Source organism: Eriocheir sinensis, chromosome 49 (assembly GCF_024679095.1).
Source record: "Eriocheir sinensis breed Jianghai 21 chromosome 49, ASM2467909v1, whole genome shotgun sequence".
Taxonomy (NCBI): Eukaryota; Metazoa; Arthropoda; class Malacostraca; order Decapoda; family Varunidae; genus Eriocheir; species Eriocheir sinensis.
The window spans coordinates 5,069,648-5,079,510 of NC_066557.1; the positions used below are offsets into that span (position 1 = coordinate 5,069,648).

Consider the following 9,863-nt stretch of genomic DNA (forward strand, 5'->3'; position numbering starts at 1 on the left):
ATGATCAAACAACCATTTAAGATAAATAGATGAATAAAATGAATAAATAAATAATACAATAAAAACAAACGCAGCAGGACACAAGAAGAGGAAGAGGAAGGCGGCGATCAGCTGTTCCGGCCGCGTGACAGGCACTCGGGCAGCAGGGCGGGGAGCTACATTTACTCCTCCACCGAGGTATTTAACGCGAGGCACACGATGGCGGCCAGCCTACGTGTGGCAGGAGCGGGCAGATGTGTGTGTGGCGGGCACCGGTACGCCTTGTCAAGGTTGTTAGGGAGAAAAGTAAGGGTGAAACTGCCGTGGGAGGGGCGAGGTTAGGAAAGCGTTCGTCATAGGAGGGAGGAAATAAAGACAAAGGAAGAATGTTCCAGAGTTTACCAGCGATAGGGATAAAAGATTCAAGATGCAGGTTAGCTACTGCATAAGGGATTTGGATAGCATAGGGGTGGGCAAGGGTAGAAAGTCATTATCAGTGACACTAGGGGAGGGGTGTAGGCATGGAGTTAGCGAGTTTAGAAGAGCAGCCAGCATGAACTTATTGGTGGAAGGTGGAGAGAAAGGCAGCACTGCGACAAAATTAAAAGGTAGAAGATTGTCAGTAAAAGGAGGGGAACTAACAAGACAAGATCATCATCATCATCAATTTTGCATAAGTTTGCTCATTTTTAGTATGTCATCATCATCATTGTCATTTAACGTCCATTTATTCCCTATGGTGGGGTTGGACGGGATATGAGCCTCCTCCACTGTTGCCGGTCCATAGCCATTTCTTCCGTGATGTTCAACCTCCTCATATTTTCCTCCACCACCTTTCTCCACGTCTTCCTTGGCCTTCCTGGTGGTCTTCTCATTTTTAGTATGTGGCTAGACATTCAGCGACCATCCTTCATCCTTCAAGTGTTTATTGCACCACATTTCCGCCATTCTTCAATTGGTCTGAAGAGTGAGGTATTAGAGATCAAGGGAAGATAAACCAGAACAGAGAAAGGAATAAGTTTTTATGTTGATTATAAAACTGATTATTGTTTTATTATTTTCATAAATTAATCATTTTCCATTGTACCATTATTCCACTGCATTTGATTTTTTCCAGTGTTTTCAAGTACTCTTCCACCACTCCTCTACACCAGCTCACCTGTATACCACATAACCATACCACCTGGAAGCCTCTAATTATGGTAAGAGAGATTTTTGCCATTTCCTCACCCATGCCTCCTTTTCCTCTACCATATCGCCCTGTGCTTTCCAATATTTCATGAGGCATATATGTAGTCCCTCAGTATATTAATTACCTTTGCAAGCTTAATCACCAGGTGGGAAAATATGCATTACTAAATTATCCACCTATTCCAGCCTGAGGTAACCCCGGAGACCATTAAATAAACTTAAAAAGGGTCAAAATGTGAACCCACTGCGGGTCAACAACATACCAAAAACCGGGGACACGCTTCTCATTTTTCCTTATTTCTTCACCTGATTACCTTTGCAAGCTTAATCACCAGGTGAGAAAATATGCATTACTAAATTATCCAGTTACGGTTACTCCACTAATGCCTCTTCCACTCCCTCACATATCCCATTACATTGTGCTTACTACCCTCATTTGCATCCCCTTTTTTTACATTATTATTTGCTCCATCTCCTACTGTAAACTTTTTTCTCATACCTTTGATTTTTTTTTTTCTAAACTTTCCTCTTTTCCCACAAAACTGACTAGTATGTCACTGTTTTGTTTGCTTTATGAGCTTTATTAGACACCCTTGATTTTATACATGTTATACTAGTCAGTCTTTCTCAACAGTTTATTTGGTGTCAATGCCCATAGCATTTGCAGTGCCATAAACCTATACCCCAATCAGTCAGTTAACCTTTTAACCCATTTTTTATCACATCCCAATTTTTGCCTTCATTTTCACCCTTGGAGGACAACCCGGCTGAGTGCAAGGTCTGCTTTGCCATGTTCACCCCAGGGGAGGAGCACCGACCCAGGTCACTCCCCTGCGGGCACACCTTCTGCACCTCCTGCGTGGCGCATCTCCTGAAGAAGGGGGCCGGGTGTCTAGCCTGTCCCGAGTGTCGCCTTCAGCACCCAGCCCCCAGAGCCACCCACTTCCCGGTTAACTATGGGATGGAGGCACTCATAGATCAGCTGAAGTGCCTGGTGATGCCTCCTGGGGTAGTAGCTGCAGCAGGGCCAGAGGGAGCAGGGTGCTGTGAGGAGGGTGCAATGAAGCAGCCGGATACGGAGGCTATGAAGGAGAAGGTGATTGAGTTGCTGGTGGCATGTGGCGCTACTCAGACGCAGGTGTGTGTTTGTGTGTGCTGGTGTTGAGACAGTAGTAGTTGTTGTAGTAGTAGTAGTAACAGTAGAAGTTGTAGTAGATGTAGTAGTAGTAGTTGTAGTAGTAGTATAGTTGTAGTTTTAGTTGCAGCAACAGTAACATTAATAGTATTTGAAGTAGTAAATAAGAGTTCCAGAGTTCATATAGTAGTCATAGTACAAGGAACAAATTGTCTGACTATAGATAATCTTTGGTATTGTCACAATCACTATAAAAAATAAACATCTTTAAATCAATAAATAAATCAGACAAAAACTCCCACTCAAGCATGCCAATCATTCCCTCAGCTCGAGCAACACCAGGAGAAGTTAAAAGAACCCAGAGCTCGCCACACGACTCTCCTGAACCGACTCGGTAACCTGGTGGGCGACAACAGGGCGGCCCTCGTGAGGCTGAACGGGTCACTGGGGAAAGTGCGGGACCTGGCGGAGGAGGGCAAAGGTTACGTCCTACAGCTCCAGGTGGCTCTGAGTCGCCTTGAGTCGGTCAGCACAGCACAGGAAGCGGATATTGTGGTGGAGAGAGTTGCCGGCAGGGTGGAGCAGGTGGAGGAGTGGAGGGAGAGGAGTGGCCGCCTCTGTTATGATGAGGGCGATGGTGCATTGACTACATCGTGCCAGGTGTGTGTGTGGGGATGTGGGTGGCTGTGTGACTTTTCCTCCTCTTTTTTTTAATCTGTTTTTATTGGTTTACTTTCGATTCATTTGAACTAAGCTATAAATTAATTCAGTAAGATAACTTTCACATCAGTATACAGTCATACCTCGGTTTATGAGTTTGATTCGTTCCAGAATTTTACTCGCAAGCCAAAACACTCGTAAACCAAAACGAATCTCCCCATTTAAATTAATGTGAAACCCATTAATGCATCCCATATCCCCCCTAAGTATTAAAATAAAAATCATTATACATGTTATTTTATACAGAATAAAAGTAAGTTCACTAACAAATAGCAATGATAAATAATATAATATAAACAATAGTATAATAATTCAAATATAAGTACAGTCGTCCCTCAAATAGTATGGTTTCCTATAGTATGGTTTCAGTTTTATACGGATTGTCATGGAAGAATTTTTTAGGATTTTTAAATTTCCTGCTCATTGCACCAAGTAGCCATGGCGTGAGTGGCAACACTGTTCTACCAGAACACCTGCTGAAAGCACCCAGAACCATTTGAGAAAGGTGTTCACCTTGCAGAAGAATTCAGATTTAGGAGAAGTTACGTTTTGGTATGAGTTATGTTGCAGTACGGAGAGCATACCATGTGAATGAGAGCAGTGTTCGCTGGATCTATCATAGTGTAAAAGAAATTCTTCCCGCAGTAACTGCCAATGCTCCAAGAGTGCTGCAAGAGTGGAGATAAAGGCCGTCCTTTTCTATTTGTCCAAAAGTTAACCTATTATAAACACATAAATAGGCATTTTCTTACTTTAAACAAGAAATTGGTGGGCAGGAGTGGGCACTCCTATGGAATCGGGGTCCCACCTGGCTCAGCTTCTACTCGCCAGCCAAAGTTGCCAGTTATGCATTTTCTGCTGTAGTGTTACCACACTGGGCAAGTGAGCCATCCTGGCAGCGCTTCCTTCCACATTGCCAGTGAGTGAATCATACACTCACACTCTTTCTTACTCTCTACCACAGTTTCTATTGCTCTCTAAATCATACTTGAAATAAGATACGAAATGGTAATTGTGGAGATTGACTCTGCGCCTCCAAAATACGACATTACGCCTCCATATTATATAGTTAAGGGATGCATATTTAAACTACTACAACCGAACTTTAAATAACCTGACCTCTAATGGGGGGCTTTGACCCCCTTGACCCCCCCCAGTGTTGTAACACTGCACTGTGACTGCAGCAGAAAATGCATAACTGGCAATTTGGGCCCGTGGGTAACAGCTGAGCCAGGCGGGACCTGGATTCCGTAGTTTTTAGGGGGGGGCACTAATTTTATATGGATTTTCGAATAGGACGGGGGGCCTGGGTTCCTAATCCCTGTACTATTTGAGGGACGACTGTAATATATAATATAGTATAATTATATAAATATAAATTATATAAATTATATAGTATATGTAAATAATATAATAATATAATGCTGAAAACACAAAAAACATGCACTAGAGCACAAACGTAAGCATACACGAACGTGTGGATGCTACCTCTATGAGTGTACAACGTGCACTAAAGGCAGTGTCACACTGGGCGTTTTCCTCCAACCATTGGATCTAGGAGCAACCGTGGTTGCCCGAACGCCCAACCGGGAGCGAGTTGTTGGTTTGAGTAAACACTCCTGTCCTCCCTCTTTGAAACCATGATCGTACCCACAACCACTTCTTCCTTCAATTTAACTGTAGCAACAAGTCTGTAATTTGAGTATTAGCACCACAAGCCACAACAGCCCTTACTTTTGCAAATGGCGCCATGTGGACACAGGGCATCTGGTTTGTTTACATTGTTGATACAGGCAACCAACCTTGGTCGTGTGTGACACACACCTGGAAATGTTGGAGTTGCCTGTTGCACCTACAGCCAATGCAGTTGGAGGTAAAAGGCCCAGTGTGACATCAGCTTGAGACTCCATTCCCATTGTTTTCAGCTCTGAGCTTCTTGTGGTGAAAAAAGGAACCCACGCTTGTGTCTTCAACTGTACAAACATGCTTGTACACCAAGTCACCGCTCGTAAACCAAGGGAATTTTTTGTGAATATTTTTGCTCGTAAATTAAAACACTCGTAAACTAAGGCACTCATAAACAGAGGTATTATTATTTATTTATTTTTTCTTTTTTTCTCACTCTCTAAGGTGATTAATATCTTCAATGCTGCAGGTCCTGGGGGCTACACAGGCAGCATTTAGCACCCTGGCAGCTCAAGGCATTGGTGCTGAGGGTGGTGCTGACTTCATTGGTGGTGCTGACCTCAGTGGTGATGACATTGGTTCCGAGGCTGGTGTCGACATTGGTGCTGAGGACAATGCTGATGTCCTTGTGAGAGCTCAAAACACACTCACTCCATTGCCCTCGCACACGCACACACTCACAGTAAGTAACACAATCACAACCCATCTCACTATTCTCTTCATCAAACAATACTTCTGATTTCTTGAGTTCCAACAATACCAGTTAACCAGACCCTGTTCTCTTTGAGGTTTCTATGAATCACTTTTATGGGGTTTGGCTACATTGAAAAAGATTGCTAACTCATACTTCCCCCGTTTTCCTTCCCCTCCAGCCACATGACATACGCACCATGACGCCGCAGGTGAAGAGGATGCTGGAGAATGGACAGGTGTGGGGGGTGCACCGGGAGGGCTCAAGCAACCCCCGCTCCTCAATGTTTACCTTAGAAGGCGATCGTTTGCACCTGTATCACCTATGTAACCACCCTCCACCTGCACATGCCCAAACCTTGCAGGTAACTACTATGTGTTTCAGGCGCTATGAAACACAGTTTTTCGAATATAACATTTTAACAAAGCATCGGACAAGGATGGTATTTTGGAAGATGATGATTAAGACCCTGACCTAATTGGCAAAAATAGGCTTAGGTGCCAAATGTGGATGATTACGGCACTTGTAGGAGTAACTTTAAGGTAAACTGCACTAAATTATACAGGCACGGGTAGCGAGGCTAGGTGCCTCTCGTTCGTGACGTCCATGTGACGTGTAACTATGACGTAGTAGTCATCATCTCAACTGGCAATTCTCTCTCTCTCACACACACACACATACACACAGTAAAAATAGTTCAGCCACTGCACTATGTTATATACTTACAGCATGTTGTACCAAAGACCGTATTTTCCGTGCAAAGGATAAATAATTTCCTGCGAGTAAAACTTTTTCGCAAATATATAATAATTTCAAATGAGCATCATCCCTATGTATAGGGCTGAACTAGTGTGTGTGTGTGTGTGTATGTGTGTGTGTGTGTGTGAGAGAGAGAGAAAGAGAGAGAGAGAGAGATTTACATAGATTCTTAAACCTAAGTGATTTTACATTAATCAGAAGGCTCCAAAACATTGCATTTCTACTCTTGTTGAGTAGAGAGAGAGAGAGAGAGAGAGAGAGAGAGAGAGAGAGAGAGAGAACTACCAGTTGAGTCAGTGATTACTGCTACTTCATAGTAAAACGTCACATTGACGTCACGCCTTCAACGAGAGGCGGTGCGTACATGATGACGGCACGTAGCCTCGCTACCCGTGCCTGTATATTTTAGTGAAGTTTACCTTGAAGTTACTCTTACAAGTGCCGTAATCATTCACATTTGGCACCTAAGCCTATTTTTGCCAATTAGGTTGGGGTCTTAATCATCGTCTTTCAAAATACCATCCTTGTCCAACGCTTTGTTAAAATGTTATATTCGAAAAACTGTGTTTCATAGTACCTGAAACACATAGTAGTAGTAGTAGTAGTAGTAGTAGTAGTAGTAGTAGTAGTAGTAGTAGTAGTAGTAGTAGTAGTAGTAGCAGCAGCAGTAGTAGTAATTTAGTAGTAGTAGTAGTGATAAAGTCTGTTACAGAGACTGATGAAAACTTCTACTGCTTCTACCACTATAGTCGTGGCAACTGAGTCAGAGGCGTGCATTATCATGCTCTGGCAACACGCTGTTATACAGTGTATCTGATTTCATGGATTATGATTGCCTATTCATTGGAAATAGTTGTCAGTATCAGTAATATGCAGGTAACAATGACACATACCATCAGTTATAATCAATTTTGAGTTTCATATTATAAATAATGTTGCACACAGTTGTTTTGTCTATTTTGCTCCACAGAGGGCAGTGTTAGAGCAATTTGATAGATATAATCAGTGAATTTACATATCACCAAAACAGCTGTCTGCAACATTGTTAATAATTTGAAACTCAAAATCAACTATTAGAATTATTGATGATAGTCATCACTGTTCCCTGCATATTATTGATACTGATAACTATTTCCTGTGTGTAGGCTGTAATATCCATGAAATCAGACACACTGTGACAGCAGGCTGCCAGAGCATGATAATGCACGTCTCAGGTTCAGGCACCATGATTATACTACTACTACTGATGATAGTTATAATAATGATAATAGTAATAATAAAAAAATCATAATAATGTAAGAATTGAAATAATAACAATAATAATAATAATAATAATAATAATGATGATGATAATAATACTATCACTCCATACATGCTCTCAGGTGTCTAATTACCTGCCTGGCAACTTCCACTTCTGCACCCTGGCATTCCTTGACCTGGCCTGGGGCTTGGAGGTCAGAGGTCGCGTGTATATTCGCCTTGACATGTTCACCCCCCTGGCCAGACAGTTCATGATGCTGTGCACAGCTGAGCACCGACACACCTACGCCAACACTGCCATGCTAAAGGTGTGTGTGTGCGTTTGTTTGTTCTTATCTTATTGGTTATTGATGCTTTTCTTAGGTTTTCCTATTTTTGTATTTTCCTTTTATTTTATTTTTTTATTTTTTTTATTTTTTTGCATTTTTTAATATTTTAATATTTTTGTATTTTCTTTGTTTTCCTATTTTTGTATTTTCCTGTTCCTGTTCTCCATTTTTGTGTTCAGTCTTATTCATTCCTTGCTCATCTTTTTTGTTTGTTCTTTTTTTTGCTGCTTTTTGTTTTCTCATGGGCCTTTTCCAGTTGTCTTGTTTTTCCTAATTATTTTTTGTGAACATATATTTTTCTTGTGATTTTTTTCCATTTTTTGTGTCTTGCATTTTCTCCCATTCGTTTTTGTTTTTTTCTATATTTTGTGCATTTTCTCTTAGTTTTTCCTTTTTCTGTTTGGTCTTCACATTTGCTATTTTTTTCCCATTCAATGAGCGCAGTTCTGTCCATTTTCTTGCTATTTTTGTGATATTTGCAGATTTCTTTTTCATTGTATTTCTTCATAGGCAATTTCCTCACATCTAGATTCATGACACACTTTCTCCCTCTCCCCCTCATCCTTCCTCTCTTCCTTATATCTCTCTTGTCTCTTCTTCCTTCTCATCTTTCTCTCTTTCCATCCATTATTCTTCCTCCCTCCCAACCCTTTATTATCTTCTACCTTCTCTTTTCTCTCCTTCCCATCTTTCTTCTCTTTTCTACCTCTTCTGTCCTTTCTCCTTTTCTTCTCTCTTCCATATATCTTCTTCACTCTCTTTTGTCACTTTCTCTTCACTCCTTTCTTCCTTCTGTATATCTTTCTTGTATCCTCCTTCCTTCCCTCCACCTCTTGCTCTCTCCCTCCCCTCCCCCTCCCTCCCCACCCCCCAGGTCTGTGGACGCGGCAATCAGGGGGAGTTCGTGATGGGGGGTGACTATGAATGTGACGATGGGAGTGGGGGCGCCCCGATACTCTCAGAGCTACAAGGGGGCCACAGGAAGACTGGGGCAGCGGGGTCAGTGTGGGGCCGGTGGGAGGTGGAAGGCCCTCGCTCGGCACAGTTCGCCATCACCACCCGGGAGTGCCAGGGGACCATTCCAAGGGTGTTTGGCACAGTTGAGGAGGGCATGAGTGTATTGAAGCAAGCCGTTAATGTGATAGGGAAGAAAAGGGTGACCATCGATGAGTGTGGGGTGGTGGTGGCACCCTAGGAGTGTTGCCATGGGGTAAGAAATAATCATGATTCTGGAATGAATTCAAGATTCTGGAATCATGCCAAGAACAGTGCCTTGTGGCCAGTGTTGGGCACTATATCGTAACACCATGGCACCACATCTAGGGAGTCACCACCATTACTAATCCTATAATACAATACTTAATCCATGGCACACCTCCTAAACCAATGGCACAATTTGTAAATGCTTGGCACCATTTCTAGGGAGTCATTATTCCTGACACATTAGCACTCTTTCTGGGGACTCACCACCATTACCAGTTCTAGGCAATGTTGGGCTTTGTTGACCCCTTCACTCCGGCGACGCCGATGTCGCCGTCTGACGGGCGTCCGACAGCGTCGCCATATGGAAAGGGTGAGTCCTCTTCTAAACCTCTTAATCCTCTTCCAATTCTTCTTAATCTTCTTCTAAACCTCTTGAGAGGAAATGGAAGATGATTAAGAGGGATTGAGAGGCTTAGAAGAGGATTAATCCTCTTCCATTTCCTCTTGACCCTTTCCATACTGTGACGCCAACGTCTGCGTCATGAATGGAAAGGGTTAACCAAAACATTAATGCCGTTAACCGTTGATTCATTAGTAGATAGGTCAACGATGTTAACATAGGCTGTTAATTTTACGTCAAACAATATAATGGTTTTAACAGCGAGCCATTAATTGACTTGTAAAATTAACAGCCTGTGTTAACATCATTGACCTATCTGCTAATGATTCAACAGTTAACGGCATTAATGTTTTGGTTAACAAAGCCCAACACTGCCTGGAACTGGTAATGGTAGTGAGTCCCCAGAAAGAGTGCCAATGTGTCAGGAATAATGACTCCCTAGAAATGGTGCCAAGCATTTACAAATTGTGCCATTGGTTTAGGAGGCGTGCCATGGATTAAGTATTGTAG

General features: G+C 42.4%; 1 protein-coding gene across 10 annotated transcripts in view; it reads left to right on the top strand.

Annotated features, from left to right (window-relative positions):
• Positions 1 to 89: 89 nt before the first annotated feature.
• LOC126981732 (uncharacterized) overlaps positions 90 to 9,863 on the top strand; it is a 34,458-nt gene continuing 24,684 nt past the window's right edge. For 7 of the 10 annotated variants that reach the window (XR_007734106.1, XR_007734107.1, XR_007734102.1 and 4 more), the window contains exons 1-7: positions 96 to 177; positions 1,097 to 1,181; positions 1,928 to 2,308; positions 2,633 to 2,965; positions 5,181 to 5,393; positions 5,584 to 5,766; positions 7,544 to 7,729. Coding sequence is in view for 4 of the 10 variants with exons in the window: in XM_050833192.1 (XP_050689149.1) it covers positions 1,179 to 1,181; positions 1,928 to 2,308; positions 2,633 to 2,965; positions 5,181 to 5,393; positions 5,584 to 5,766; positions 7,544 to 7,729 (1,299 nt within the window). In the remaining 6 variants the exon portion in view is untranslated. Of the gene's footprint in view, positions 178 to 1,096; positions 1,182 to 1,356; positions 1,506 to 1,927; positions 2,309 to 2,632; positions 2,966 to 5,180; positions 5,394 to 5,583; positions 5,767 to 7,543; positions 7,730 to 8,624; positions 9,145 to 9,863 lie in introns of those variants that run through there. The other 3 variants (XM_050833189.1, XM_050833190.1, XM_050833188.1) reach the window with 3 other exon arrangements.